This window comes from Cyprinodon tularosa, unplaced genomic scaffold, assembly GCF_016077235.1.
Source record: "Cyprinodon tularosa strain WSP-4 unplaced genomic scaffold, ASM1607723v1 ctg435, whole genome shotgun sequence".
NCBI classification, from domain to species: domain Eukaryota; kingdom Metazoa; phylum Chordata; class Actinopteri; order Cyprinodontiformes; family Cyprinodontidae; genus Cyprinodon; species Cyprinodon tularosa.
The window spans coordinates 118,045-134,017 of NW_024039158.1; the positions used below are offsets into that span (position 1 = coordinate 118,045).

Sequence of the window (15,973 nt, forward strand, 5' to 3'; positions counted from 1 at the left end):
ATGAGTGTTGTGGCTGTGTCTCAAAGCTATTACAGAAGCTTCTCTATTAGTGACATACTCAAGTCAATTCCTGTGTTCTCTTCTTAAAGTCTACCTTGGCTTATTAAATTCCTCAGTTCGGGTTGACTAAAGCAACACTAAGCAGGCTGGTGACTATTTTAAAAGGAGCTTGGCAGGTTCTTAACAGTGGGCAAACATGACTGGGGAATGCCATCAGAGTTTTCCAGATATGTATCTATGGTGCGAGAAAAAGGTTGCTAGCACTCTGTAAACCTTTGAGTTGGGTGGGATATAAAAAAAACATGTAATAGACTTGTAATCAATGTCTTGGGAGCAATTATTTTCATGTTGTTAAACTAGTCCTAGTGCATTTAAATGTGTCGATTGTGCTTTTATTGTGTGAGGCCAGGTCTTGGTAATTCCTGGTCACTTGTCTGGTGTGTTTGGGGAACTGGTATTGGGGACATAAAAACTTTGCAAGGGAAGCTCTCATGGTTGGTTCCTTAGCATGACGCTGAACCTGTGGCTCCTCTGTTTCCCCTCCCTCCACCAGATGCATGGGCTCTATAAATAGCCACAAGCTACAGGATTTGACTTAAAAGTTCAGCCATCACAAGTTCAGTAAAAGTAGACAAAATTTATTTTCAGTCTTAGCTAATACATTGAATGAAAAATGTCATTGTAAGCCTTGGCCAAATCATAATTGCGTATGAGTCAGGCTTCACACACACTCCTATAAACAATTGGCATTTCCCTCTGGTAAATCGCATGCCTGTCATGACTTAGAACAGAGGATCCAGTATTCGAGGCAAGACAGACAGTGGGATTAGCCAAAAGTGTTTATTTAAAACTGGCGTATTTGAGTACCAGCGGCTGATGCGTCTGAGGCTGGAAACTCTTCAGGAGAGAAACACAGGTTAGTGACCGTGTGAATCTAACGGTGGAAGATTATGAACATGAGTCACTAACTTTGTTTACTAGTTCAGTCCATAGTCAGAGAACAAGGTAGGATCCAGCTGGTGGGCTGCTAACAAGATGCGGCGGGCACCGCCTAGAGTGTCCCGAATGCTGCAGCCCTGAAGAACATGCAGGAGTCCAAAGCAAGGTCAGGAAAATAGATAAAGACAGGAACAGGCAGGCTCAGAGGTCCAGGAGTCCAAAGACTGTTCAGTCAAACTGTTCAGATGGGAACAGGCAGCCTCAGTGGTTGAGAGGCAGAATAGGTCAGGATCAGGTAATCAGAAAGTCTAAGGTAATGCTAAAAACACTCTCACCACTGGCTGGAGAGAACAAAATAATATGGACCTGAAAACAGGATACAAGCGCCTTAAATAGTGGCAGTTAAGGCAGTTTCACTCCTAACTTGTCAAATATTGTGTGACACCAGATACCGGTGTGACAGAGGTGCCCATCTTGACTTGCAGTGTGCATGGGAGGTTGTGTCAAGAATTTGCAGAAATTTTACATCAACTTCAAACTGAGAAACTAACACTAACACATTGCTTACCCTAACCACTAATTCTAAACAAACACTGATATAAATGTTAACATACACCTCTAAATCTATTGGAGAGTCATATGCTTTCCTGAGAAAGTGTGCTTTTTCTCTTTTCCTGAATAGGAGTGATTACTTAGAAGCTTTGTTCTAAGATAAAAAAGAAGTTTCCCCCTAGGGGATAATATAGATAACATGTCCTCATCGTGTTCAAGATTCTCATGACTTGGGGTGTATGGAAACCTGTTATCTGAAACAAATCTCTGTCCTGTGATAAACTAAATTGTTTCTCCTGGGAAATGTTAATGTGTGTGTGTGTGTGTGGAATCTTCTTATATTAAGGTGTTGGATGCTCCAGCCTCAGAATCGCATTCAGAGCTGTATCCAGCTGGTTTGTGCCAGTCTCCTCTGCAGAGTAAAATAAAAACTTTTCTTCCTTGGATATCAACTCTCAGTGCTAATTTTTTACTCCACACTACCAACAGCAACTTTGTAGGCTAAATATTTTCTCCCAGGTCACATACTTGTCATGTATCTGACCTCCGTGTCTAACATGGTGGGAGCTTGACCAGGTGTCAGTATTGATAAGTTGAAAGAGAGAATGAGTTTAATAGGAGCTTCATTGTTTCACAAGTTAAGTAATTAAGTCTCAGCATAAGGCAATACCTTTCTTTTCCAACTACCTCTAAGTTAGCTGGTAAACATTGTTCCTGGTTGTAGCTGCGGCAAAGGAAAAGTCTGGTCGTTTCTATAAGCCGGAGATCTAGTCAACACACTGACTGAAATTACCTCTGCAAAGGTCTCAGCCAGTTGGAACTCGCTTATCTACAACCCTATAAACAGGATAAACCATTCCTCTTGCTATATCGTTGCCTATTGTAATGCCATCAACTGGAAAATACAGGTGCACAGCAGAGGAGAAAAGTCTTCCTAAGCTAAGGATATTTTGCATCAAGGGGGTCAGTAAATAGCTTATCACAACATTACTTCTATCATAAACAGACTTCTTTATTTCACAGGATTAGGTAAAATAGATTTTTTGCTCAACCAGTGTCTCTTAGCACTTTGAACGGATGTTGGTCTTTAACCCAGTCACAAACCATCAAAATGAAGGGCTTAAGCCATCATTCATTGATTGGAGTTCACAAGCTGATCCCCCAGAGTATCCTCAGAGGCTGTTTTAATTAGCCCGGACCCTTTTGACTGTTTCACAAAGAGCGCCTGCTGATTCATCCATACACTTCACAGTCCGCATGTATCCAGACTTTTTCTCTCTGCTCTCATACATAATAAAATTTGAGGGAGGGCGAGAAATCTTCCCACTGCCTTTTGAAAATCGGGGTGATGGAAGGGAATATCAGTTTACCGAAACAAGATTCTGCAAAGGCTACCTTTTCACTTATTAAGGTAAACCTCAACACTTGCAGGTATTGCATTTGTTAACTCCCTAAGCAACATAAACTGCCAAAAGTTTATTTGATATTGTGCTTTAAAGGCTGTTCACCACTGGTCAAAATACAATCCTTTTCTCTGGAAAAATCTATGAGACTTGGGGCTTTTCTGGGGCGCTGCCTCTTAGCCTTGTTCAAAAGCTCATTGGTCCAAACAAGAGTGTTTTTCAGAGTCTCATACGAAATCCTTTCCTCCAGAGAAAAGGATGAACATGCCCTTTGGATGGAGCTAATTAGGGCAGAATACAGAAAAGATTTCCATACATATTTAAGGCAATTTAGTGAATTAATGTTTGTTTTATAACCTATTTCATTCAGATCTGATGGCACAAGTTCAGCTATATTTAAAACATTTTGAATTAAGATGAATTTAGTTTTGACATGCACCTTCAGGTCCAAGCTAGCGTTTGTTTATTTAGCTAAATTTATGCCAAAAAAAAATATTTGTGTAGCATCATTTTATGGAGCTTTTGCAGATTAATTGTTGAATTGTTAAAGATGATATAAAAGACTATTTTTTTTTTCCCCCGGGGAAAATATAGCCATAAAGTTCCTTCTGCCTAACGACAATGAATACTTTTCAAACATTTTTATTTTTTTCATGGTATCAAATTCTTATAGTTTAGATATATGGCCCAGATGATGCATTGTTTGTCGGCCCAAGAACCTGATATTTTCTCCATCTCTGCCTCTTTCCTCTGAACCCTGTAAATAAAAACCCCAGAATTCAAAGAAAAACACAGCTTGAGATCTGTTCTGTCTTTATTTTATGTCGAAAAACAACACCAATGAACTAGTTGTTTTTTATACATGAGAACAACCTTGACAGTGTTCCTCCTTAATTAACAAAGTATTTGCATAAGTAGAATTTGGGTTCTGATTCTTTAAAATATTCATTAATGAAGCCGTGCTTTTATTTTTAAAAAGCATAAAGAGATTTTCCTTTTTCGTTTATAAATATAAAAATTAAAAAACAATAAAAACTTTACCTACTTCTGTTTTTGTAAACTGAGTGGATTATTATAGCCCTTATAATTAATTGATGCAGCTAAAAAGAATATAGTTTAGCTGTTACCAGTGCAAGGGATTCCAACTTTACAGAAAAAAATTACCCAGTGTGTGTTCTTGTCTGTAAATGCACCTGTCCAACTGGCTGGGTGTAATACTTGAGTAATTGAACATTATTAAGCTCACAAATTTACTTTTACATTTATCCCATCACTTGGGAGCAGTGGCCTGCCATTGTGCGGCGCCTGGGGAGCAGTGCCTGGTTAAGGTTCTTGCTCAGAGACCCAGAGTGCGGGCTTTGGGGATAGAACCAGGTACTTGCAACCTTCTCAGAGCACACTGCTCTAACCACTAGGTTGGGTTATAAAAATGCTATTTTACATATAGTATGTTGTTCCATGAATTCAGGGAGGTTATTTGTGCAATAGAAGCCACATATAATGTTCAGCATTATGAGGCAAATTTGCTACTAACATTTCATGCCAATGGGAACCACATTCCCACCAAATAGAGGCTAACAGAGAAGAAAGTCAGGTGCAATAGTGTCTTATGCATATTTTTCAAATATAAGATAAAAAGAGAGAGGAAGCAAGTGCTGGCTGGAGGAGCAAATCTGTCGGACCAGAGGGAGATGTGAGCTCCCACATAGATTTCTAACAGCAGCAGAGGCCAAGAGGCTGTAACTCAGACTGCGTTCCAACCTTTATGGCCGTTATTGGTGTTATGCTGCTGCAGCTTGAGGGCTGTCAGCCAGAGAAGCCTGCTGACTGATTAGGTGGGGGTTCAGGCTCCTTTGTCCCTGCAGACTGCTTCTCTCACTTGGCTTTAATTACACAGAGCAGAGTGAAGAATTTACACCACTCTGCCTCTCTGTTCTCTTGTCGCCCTGTTTCATTCTTTTATCTGTCCCTGCAGAGTTGGCGAGTGATTGAAATTTTGCATGTGCTGCCCGGCCCTCGATAAATTAGTGTCTTCCACCTTGCCTTTGTTGACTCTGTGTGTGGTTTCCCTGTGTGTGTGTGTGTTCTCTCTGCAGACGAGGTGACAATGGAAGAGTATGGCCAAGCCCAGCTGAGGGCAGGAGAGCTCATCATCATTGTTGTGGTGCTCGTCATGTGGGCAGGTAATGGTCCTATGAGTCGGGGCTCATTTATCACCAAACACCTTCTAGGAGGATACTTCTTTTAGAGTAAACAGTTCCTATAGGAACATACTTTGGATTTCAAGTGGCATCTCTCTGTTAGGCATGTGCCATTTTTAAACTGAAAGGATTTTAGGATTAATAGGGGACAGTCAGGGATATTTAGGTGGGAGTCAAATGAAATCCAGTCTTGCATTGTAATAATAAGTACTGATATCTAAATCTGAATTATGGCTTCCCCACTGGAAGACATATAAATGCTATTTCTCTTGTTCTTGAACTCCTTTTTTGAACTTCTACTTTTTTGGTCGTCTTTTAAAAACCTTTTAAGTACTAATATTTTCTGTTATATTTAAATGTTTCATCTTGTAATTCCGAGACAGAAGAATAATTCACTAATCTTAAATTTTTATGCTTTATGCCTCATTATTGAGTCTTGACTTTACATTTTCTTCTTTTCATTGCTTATGCGAAAGTTGGCCAAGTGATCTGTTCAAGAAACAGATGAAACAGATGAAGGGCTCACAAAACCTGCAGCAAATATGTCCCAATTTTCTGATTTGAATTGATTGGTAGAATTATTTTATCATTTTTAAAAGCTGTGTTACTTATTAGTATTTCTACCAATGCATTTTGATGAACAAACTGGACATTAAAAAAAAAAATTTAAATGAAAATGAATTGTGCAACATCTCTCTCTTAATAATTTTAATGTTTATTCTTGGAGGAGAAAATGAAAATGTAGTTTGGATGATTTATTAGTAATATCATTTATGAGTTAAAAAATGTAACTATGACTTTCAAATGAAAAAAAGACATTCTGGTCATACATTTTAATTTTTAGATTTACTATTTCCAAGTGAATGTTGGTCCCTTTATGCAAGGAAATCTTTTGAAAATAAATATAACCTGTAAATGTAATTTAGACCATATACGAAAAAAAAAATCTTTTAAAATGATTGCAAAATATAAGAAAACTAAATCAGGAAATGTATTTCTTTATAGTGCCCAAAAAAAAAATGACTAAGGGGTAGACCCCTGGTCTTTTTTTTTCAGACATATGCAGCAATTTGACAGGAAACATCATTAGTTAAATATAAAGAGAGATACAGTGGGAAACACATCCACTTTGGGTTTTAATCTGAATCTACCAGGTTCATCAAAATAAAGGTTCTTTCAGAAATGCCAGTGTGCATATAAGAAATAAATGAAGTAAAATGTTTCAATAAACAGTGTAATTATCTACTGCAGGAGGTCAGTAGTACAGAAACAGGTCAAATGAAACAATGATCTTTAAACAGCAACCAAACATTAACTTATACTGTTTGTGCTGGGGAAAATTCTGGGACAAATGTTTCAATGAATGCATGGTGGTGGATAGTGGGAGACCTTTGCACCTAGAGCAGTCTCAGTTTTCATAAATACACAAACGTGATTCATGCATGCACAGTACAAAATCCACAAATGCACAGCACAGCACGATTCACACAAGGAAATCTGTTGAAAATTAAATATAACCTGTAAATGTAATTTAGCCCATATACGAAAAATCTTATCTTTTAAAATGCTTGCAGGATGTAAGAAAACTAAATCAGCAAATTAATTTCTTTATATTGTCCAAAAAAAAAAAAAAAGAGTAAGAGGTAGACTCCAGGTCCTTTTTTTGTTCAGACATATGCAGCAATTTGACAGGAAACATCATTAGTTAAATATAAAGAGAGATACAGTGGCAAAATAAAACACATCCACTTTGGGGAAAATAAAAAGTCTAAAATGTCTGGGTTTTAATCTAAATCTACCAGGTGCATCGAAATATAGTTCTTTCAGAAACGCCAGTGTGCATATAAGAAATAAATGAAGTAAAATGTTTCAATAAACAGTGTAATTATCCACTGCAGGAGGTCAGTAGTACAGAAAACATGTCAAATGAAACAATGATCTTTAAGCAGCAAACAAACATTAATTTTTACTACCTTCCTTGTTTGTGCTGGGGGAAATTCTGGGACAAATGTTCCAATGAATGCATGGCGGTGGATAGTGGGAGACCTTTGGACCTAGATCAGTCTCAATTTTCATAAATACACAGATATGATTCATGCATGCACAGTACAAAATCCACACATGCAAAGCACAGTACGATTCACACAAGCACACAAGATCCACACATGCACAGAACAAGATTCACCAAAGTATTTCTTGTCCATAAACAATTGATTCACTGCATTCGTGTGTGGATTGTTGAGACTCCAATGACATGCCTCGATGCACAAATGCGTTTTTTTAAGCAGGGAATGGTTTGCCACCACTCACAAAGCACCCTTGTATAAGCCAATCATAAGAAAGTACTCCACATGTGATTACACCCCTACTGTTTGACATCACCTTAGCTCTGTCAAGCAGCCCGCGTTGAGAGCTCATGGTTTTCATGGGGATACAATGTAGATCTAACCTGACTCCGCCGGATGGATTTGCTCCGCATATCCATCTGGAAACCTTCCGTAGAAGTAATTTTGGGAAGGGGCAAAAATACTGGTTAGCTGATTGGCCTATGTTGGTGATAGACGGGCCAAATAAACCAATCAGATCAACGAAGCATATGACGTACTAACAGAGCGACAACGAAGAGGAGCCAATTGATAGATCAAACTCTTGCCGAAACCAGTCGGGAGAAGAGCAAAAACATCTTTTCCTCTGAGAAAAGCCTCCAGAGCAGTGTTTTGCTCTTCTTTCAGTGAAGAAATACTCTGTAATTCCAATAAAACTTGCTGGATAGCCACGCTAACGTAAGTTTCATTGACTGAAGCCGCCATGTTCTTTAGACTGAACTGTTGCGCTTCTCGTTGCGTCACACCTCAACCCGCCTCAAAGCCAACGCTGATTGGACATTCGTTTGGTGAACTGCTCCAAATTTTCTGTAACGGACATTAGCTAGACTGATCTGCGAGTGAAACCTTGAAAGCTCGCGAGATCAGGATGGTCTCACGAGGCTAATGTAGATCCACTGCCCTCGCTGTGAACACCGCGTTCAGTGCTAATGCACCCGTACTCTCTAGCTCTTGCACAGCCTGAGCAAATGTTTTAACGTGTCATTTGAAATACCCCCATTGTAAATTATGTGTAACAGCTTCAGTGCCATATCTGGCTTTAATTATATTTCTTAACTTATTTTGTAAACACCTTGCTGATACTGAAAACAGCTAATGTGTTTCATTTAGTAACTGCATCAACCACAAATACTGTCATTAAAATCACCAGGTAGTAATTGTGAAGATGATTAGACTTGTTATAACCTTCAGACTCGCTGGAAACCATTTAACCAAGCTGAGAATCTTATTCTTATTCTGGTCACCAACCAGATTTATTCTCTGTCTGCATCTCACCCCAAATCTTTAGAAAAAGATGTTTAGGAGATGTGTTGTTAAAAAACTGATGAGAAAAACTTGGAGGCTGATATTCAATAAAGAGGCTCTGTCTGAAAAGCTGCACATAATTTCTTTTTGGGTCAGGGAAAGGAACATCAAAAGCTGTGCTTATTAACAGAGAGAATGATTCATTCTGATACAATTTGATCTAAAACTTCCATGTATTATTCTTATTATAGCTTTATAATAAACAAAAAAACAATATCCAAAACCTGCTAATGTGATTAGACATTTTCTCACTTCCTCTAATTTCCCTGTTTCTTCACTTTGCAGTTTTTTTAACCTAAGACTGCCTCTGAAGTTTTTATTAAACAATCTACAGCTCACCTGAATCTAGCCTCCCTTTTACAAAAAGGAAACTTTTCTGCTGTCTAGTCAAGTTTCCTCATTGTTAGAAACAGCTACCTAACCCCAGATTCCTTCTTTGAGAGATAAACAATGAAACAGATCTTTCAAAGTCAAAATAAAATTATATGTATTCATTTTACCAGGTAATAAGCAAGTTAAGTGTCATGATTTATTCAAAGTTCCGACCCATATGCAGAAAACCAATCAGAGAGACCAGGGGAAGGTTTAACAGGTTTATTGAAACCAGGTAGAGATGGATCCAGTGCTACTCTGAACACTGACGAACCGGGACTGAAAAGTGAAGGGGAAGATTCTGTGTTAGTTCAGTCTCAGTGGGAAATTTGAGCATCAATTTGCAAAGAGGCAAGAAAGGCAAGTGGACTCACGTTTCCAGAAAAGGTGTCTTTCTCTGAATCCAGTCGGTGTGGGTTGTCCCAGTAATTGACTTGCTCGTTGGAGGGTGGACAGGGTTTACCCAGATTAAGGTGTTTCCTTGAGGAACGGAGGAGCTGACTGCCACTTAGATTTCCTACGGCACTTGAACGGTTTCTTGTGGAGATGAATCCCCTGCTCAGTGTGAAACTCAAACAATCCTTTGGGGAGAAGTAGATCAAAACCTCCAGTTTGAATCCCCAGCTCAGTTTGAAGCTCAGAGTTTGAAGCTCCTTCCAGGGGGAGAAGGTCCAAAACATCCAGGTGCAGGATGACTTCCTGCCGAGAGGCAAAGACAAAAACAACTAGGTTAAGACTGAGGTTGACAAAAACTCAGTTTGACTCAGCAAAACTCAGCTTGGCTAGAGTACCCAAAACTGGTAAACACTCTGGCGTTGAGGTAGTGGCAGTCAGCAGCTTAAGAGTCCTCAGGTAATGAGGCAACCATCCGCAGGTGTGTGAAAGGGCCAACGAGAACCAGGCGCCACCTAACATAAAGTACTGTTGGTTTATATTTACCCAGCATTATTTAAAAAAAATCTGCCTTTAAAAACAGCAACCAACTTCCAAAAATGTTTTTATATTGTTGTCAAAGGGTGTTTAAGAGGACAGCGGTATGGCAAGCACTTAGAGTGGAGAAAAAGAAAACAGGAAATTATTTTAAAAACAGAAAGGCATATTTAGATCAAATGACCACCAACTCAGTATCTAAATGTTTTGGAAAATATTGCAGACGCTGTTTTTTAAATCTTGATCCATTTTCCCACAGGATAGTAGGTCGCTACAGTGGAAAGTGCTTTGTGAAGCTGCTACTGCAACTATTAGACCAGTCACTGCTCAAATATACTTCTGCTGCTACGCTGAGTACCCCAATGGTTATTCTATTTATCCGCCATGTACTTGACAATAATTACATCCCATTTAAGACCCTAGACATAGAGGCACATTGTAGTAGCTCTCTTCCATGATTCATTCAACCACCTAAATGCAGGCATCAGTTGTTGGGAATACAGATGTTTAGTGGAAAACATGGTGACAAACTAAGCAGCCGGTTTATGCAAAGCGAATAGTGTGAAATTACCTAACAGGAAACGAGCAGTAAGACAAAGGTGTAAGAAACATTTTTTAATCTGTTTGAAATTTTACCATAAAAAAAATAAAAGATATTTTTAAATAGTCTGTTTTTTGAAGAGCCTTGAAGTTAAAGTTCTCCCCGTGGAGGTATTACCTCAACCTCATCATTAGAAAGGTTTTAATCCCAAACTGAATCACCTTGACTGCTTTCTTAATAATAGATCAATCAGCTACTTTAAAGGATTTGAAGATTTTTTTCTTTTTTTTCCAGGCCATTTGACCTTTGACAGATTTTTTTGAAGCCTTTGACCACATTAATTAGTTCATAAGGGTGGTCAATACAGCAACTTTAAAAAGTCTTGTTAAGGTATTGCATACTTTGCAAAAAACAAGGAAGTTAATTATACAAGAATTTTGATCGTTTATTTTAACATTTTGTGTGTAAGATCCATAGTTGCCCTTTTCAGAAAAGTCTTCAAGGTGGGATTAAAGTGCCTCTTTGTCCTCTCTGATTTGTGAAAGAACCGATGCAGGGAGGAGGGTTGAAGTCTGCCCATCTCTAACTCACCAAGGGAGGCTTTCACAGCTCACAGCGGCTGACTTTTATAGGAACAAGCTGGCCTTGCAGGTCGAGGGTTTGTGCATCCTCTAGCCAGAGGATTTAAAACCGTGAACAGGATTCAAAAAATAAAAACGACATAAACAGCAATTCAATTTGAGGTTTTTATTTGACCAAGACAGCAACGGTACGGATCTTTTCCAATGTTATGGCTTTAATAATAATTGAACAGATTTTATGGTTGGTGTCTACGTCAATGCTGCAGCACACTTCATGTCATCCCATCCTCATCTACACTCCAGATTTATTTATTTATGTAAAATCAATCCTTAAATGTTGAACACTCTCCCTCACTAAAACCCACCTGGAGGTTTGTTAGAAAAGGAAAAAGTAAAACTGCTCGGCTGGGGATGTTTTATAGAAGTTACAGTGAAATCTTAAGCCACAGAAAACTATTTTTCCTGTCATGGTTGCAAAATAAAGTCTGTTCTTCAGTGCGTACTACTGATCTTTATACACAGGGTTGATTCCAGTGTTTAATATGTAGCGTCAAAGTACATCGACTCTTTTAGACACTAATATATCAGTAATTTAGCACTAATTCAGAGTGAGACCAAATGCACTTGGATTGGTGTTTAATCTAACTATTAAAATGTTACTTTAACTTTGCAAAATTTAATGTTTATGTTGAGCTGTATAATGATAGTAGATGTGTAAATCCCTTTATTGTTCCACAATGGGGAAATTCGTTCTCTGCATTTGACCCATCCCCTTGGGGAGCAGTGGGCTGCCATTATGTGGCGCACGGGGAGCAATCAGGGGTTAAAGGTCTTGCTCAGGAACCCAGAGTACAGGCTGTGGGGATCAAACGATGTGCTTTCAACCTTCTCAGAGCACAAGTGCACTGCTCTAACCACTAGTCCAACAATCCCCCTACCATTCTACCATGCATACCCTAAATCTTCCAGGTTTGCTTTGAGCGTAAAAAGGCACAATCATGGCCTGACTACTGAAGAGTCTTTATAATCCAGGGAGGGGCTTTCAGGAGCCATCCCTTGGTAATTACTGGTTTAAAAAAATGGGATGGTAAAGGGAAAGCTAAGGATATTTCACAGAAAGTGAAGAAGTGGTGGAGAAAAAATTGTGTTGCACAGTATTGCTGTAAAAAAAAAAAAAAAAAAAAAAAGCCAAAGAAGCGAATAGTGTTTTTCAGTCCTAATTGGGCCTGTGGGACATGCTGGGGGAACGCACAGGGAAAGATCCCATCTTGCCCCTTGGTGCTGCAATGATTAGATCAGCAGAGGCTGACATAGGCAGAAATACAGAAGCCTGTTTGGGCTTGGATTCATCCCATCGCACACTCCTCCACCATCATGAATTATTCCCTTTTTCATTTCTGTAAGCGTCCTTTCTATCTGCTCCTGCATCTGTACCTCCTGTGTCGTGTTTTGAGTATCGGTGACTCAAGGCAAGCTGCAAATGGCTGTCTCAGTTTCCATCTCCATCTGCTCCTTTCACACTGCTCATATCTCCAGCTCAGTTCATTTCCATCATTTGTCTGACAGGCACTGTATCAACCACATAGCTGATGTTGACAAGACTGTTGGTGCCTCGGTCAAGGATATAACACAGTGGATTTAGAGGCAGATAAAAAAAAAAAGTTTTTACTTCTCTTTTGGTCCTTAAGTTTCAGTTAAATACAGTTATTGTTTATTACTCAAGTAGAAGTAGACACCCTACTGTTTAAAAACACTTTTGTAGAAGTTAGAGCGATCAACTTACGCTGTTTACTCAAGTAAAAAATGTAAAACTACCATTTTTAAAAGTACTTAACATGTAAAAGTAATGCAAGAAAAAAATGTAAAGGACAAAATGTTATACTGCACTACCATATTAAAGGAATATTTTTCTACAATTCAAAAAATGGAACATAACTTCCTTGTACTTAATTTGCTGTGTTGTATAATAAATTGTAAGATTATCAAATTCACCTTTGCATCATCTTGAAAAACAATTCATTTTGATATGTGGCAAACAACAAGTTGGTGCAGCACCGAGTCAACCACAAAGAAAATAAATGTCTGGATAAAGCTAATTATTTTTATGTTTTTTATAAAAAAAATTATTACCAACAAACAGATCAAACTAGTCTGTTTTTAAAATGTAAGGAGTAGAAAGTAGAGATTATTGCAAAGAAATTTAGGAGTGAAGGTAAAAAGTAAGGTAACACAGTATTTGTATTGGGTTTTTGTACTTGATACCTCTTTCCACTTCTAAATAGAATAAAATAGAAAAAAAAATTAAAATAGATTTCCTCTATTTTAACTTTTTTCCCTTCAAACATATATGTTTAAGCACATTATACAAATAGTATTTTTGGATAAAGATAACCTGAATAAATAATCATTAAAGAACATCTCCACAGAGTGTCATCTTTCCTTATTTAAATCTTGCAGAGTTTTTGGGAATGAGAGGCGTGTTTATCGTTTTACTACACATTAAATGTGATTTGAGTTTGTACTTTGGCTGGGCAACTCCGAAATTTCATTTTTGTATTTTAACGTTATTCAGAGGTTCCTGTATTCTTCTGTTGATATATATATATTTTTTTTCTTTAGAACCAAAGTGTGCTTGGGATTTAGGTCAGTTACTCCAGGCTAGAGATTATACTGAAATATTCAGTTTAAGATTAAAAATCATGATCCCTGTTTTATGCCAGGTCTTGAGGGAACAAAGCAGTCCCAAATCAAACCTCTACTACCTCTATGCTTGACTGTTGGCATTGTTAATGACTCTGAGGAAGGCCGTAAACCGAAATGTATTGGTCAGCCGATAAAGATTGTTTGTAATACTTCAGTGTTTCTGACGTTTTACCGTATAGGTTGATTATCTTTTTTCTAAAATGTTGTTTAGTTCAGCTGTAACACCTCCCATAAAGATAAATTTTTGTCTGGTCACTCTACAGAATATTTTACCTCAGGTCTTTAGGATCACAAAGTTGTTTTGGGGTCAGCAGTGGTTTTGGCCTCTCCCATGGAGGATATTTTGCCTGCTCTATCTTTCTTTTTGTTAAATATTGAACACTGACTTTAACTGAGACATTTAAGACTCCTTTTTATATCCTGGTTGAATTGTTGTTATTGATAGTTGAAGAGAGAAACCGCACACTTTGTGTTGCCATCAGCAGTACCTTGCAGAATCCCGGCCAGTTGATCACTCAGCAGAAATGGTAGATCATTTAGATTGGTAGGTTTTCTGGTGTGGATCAAGAATTAAAAAAAAATCTTAATCTTTTCAAGTTTGGTTAAAGTTGTAGGGAAATGATATTTAAATGTCAAATCATTCTGGCTTAAACATGTAAATAAATGTACTCTTTATCAGACCATATTGTCTCAATCCTGTCCTAAAATCCGGCCAATCATATTTCAACGGTCATCTGTCAATCAAATTTTTTCAGTCATAGCATCTTGATGCATATGTCGCAACTAATATACACAACAGTTGAAATAAGAATAATTTCCTTTCCCATTGAGTTCCGTCCCAGTGTTCACGGGGATGGACGTCTGTGTCTTCAGCAGGCGTAGAGCTAACAGAACTGGCAGCGTTGCGAGGCAAGGGCTCAAACATGTACGGCTGTAAGCCTTCTACACGAAACAAAGCTTCTGCCGCCCTGGCGTCCTCTTCCATAACATCTTCGTCCCCACTTTCTTCCTCTAAATAAAAAATGTATGACGGAGGAGACTCATCCACGACCTCTGACACTAAACTCTCCTCCTCTTGCATGTTTCTGCTGTCCATAGCGTTCCTTGACAGTGTCGTTTCTAAGTCACCAATTTAGTGCTACTTGGTCCCAATGGAATCCCTCTGGGATTATTGAAGTATGTAAAAAATAAAAGAATACAAAGGGTGTTCAATAAGTAATGGTATAGAGAAATTTAGAATACACCCCATCATGTGACCATGTAAAATCTTTTACAAGGTCATATGATGGGGCATCATCACCATAGGTTACTTTAATTTAATCAAAAGTCTCTCGTGGCGTGCATCCTTTCAAATACAAAAACCAGATCCCTGCTTGACACTCAACAGGCTCCATTTAAGACTTTTAAGACATTTAAGACTCTTCAAACACCTGTAAATCACAAACCCTAATTAGTTCAGGGCTGTAATTTGCCACTTATTCTCTAGAGATATAAATAATTGCACATGCAAAAGTCCAGATACATCAAACAAATGGAAGCAGGTCATGGGGCACTACTTATTGAATCTCCTCGTATTTTATAAAGTACGTAATTTAATTAGCACTCATAAAGTTTTGCATCTTTTGGTGGTTTTCTGTATTTCTCTATGCAAGGCTGCATAAAAGGAGCAAGATTTTAAGAAAAAGGTTTCTAGACGTTATTTCTTTGACTAAACCATCCTTATCCTGCTGTCTCTCAGGGGTGATCGCCTTGTTTTGTCGTCAGTATGACATCATCAAAGACAACGAGCCCAACAACAACAAGGACAAAGCCAAGAACTCCTCAGAGTGCAGTACACCTGAGCACCCACAAGGGGGGTTACTGCGCAGCAATGTCTAGGACAACCTTATATTGCCTTCTGCAATAACCAACCTAAGACCTCAGGACGGGTGAGGTCACAAACTCTGCTTTGCTTGCATACTGTTGGGTTTGCATGGTGTTATCATTTCTCTCCAAACTACGCAATAGATTTTCTTTAGTATTAAAAGCACCAGAGATGGGGTTTTTTGTAATAATTAAGATTGAACATGTGTTTAGACCTACTGTAAGCATGTAACTGTGTTTCTTTCAGACCCTTAGACCAACAGAAAGCCATTCTCAGAAAAAAATAAACACTGAAGAAAAGATTAAACTAAAGGGATCTTCTTCACTCAATGGAGAACTGGCTACAAGCAGCCAAACTGGTGACAGGAAGACAGGATTTTGTTGCACCCAAAGCTGGACTCTCGCCTCCTTCCTGCCGACGTACAGCGGACTCTTGACTAGAGCTGCTTAATTCATACGTTTTTGTTACATCTCATTG

General features: G+C 38.4%; 1 protein-coding gene across 1 annotated transcript in view; it reads left to right on the forward strand.

Moving 5' to 3' along the window:
* Positions 1 to 15,770, forward strand: part of fndc5b (fibronectin type III domain containing 5b) — a 36,608-nt gene extending 20,838 nt beyond the window's left edge. Inside the window, exons 4-6 of the mRNA XM_038299799.1 lie at positions 4,991 to 5,077; positions 15,371 to 15,560; positions 15,743 to 15,770. Coding sequence (XP_038155727.1) covers positions 4,991 to 5,077; positions 15,371 to 15,510 — 227 coding nt within the window. The 3' untranslated portion in view covers positions 15,511 to 15,560; positions 15,743 to 15,770. The remainder of the gene's footprint in view (positions 1 to 4,990; positions 5,078 to 15,370; positions 15,561 to 15,742) is intronic.
* Positions 15,771 to 15,973: the final 203 nt, after the last annotated feature.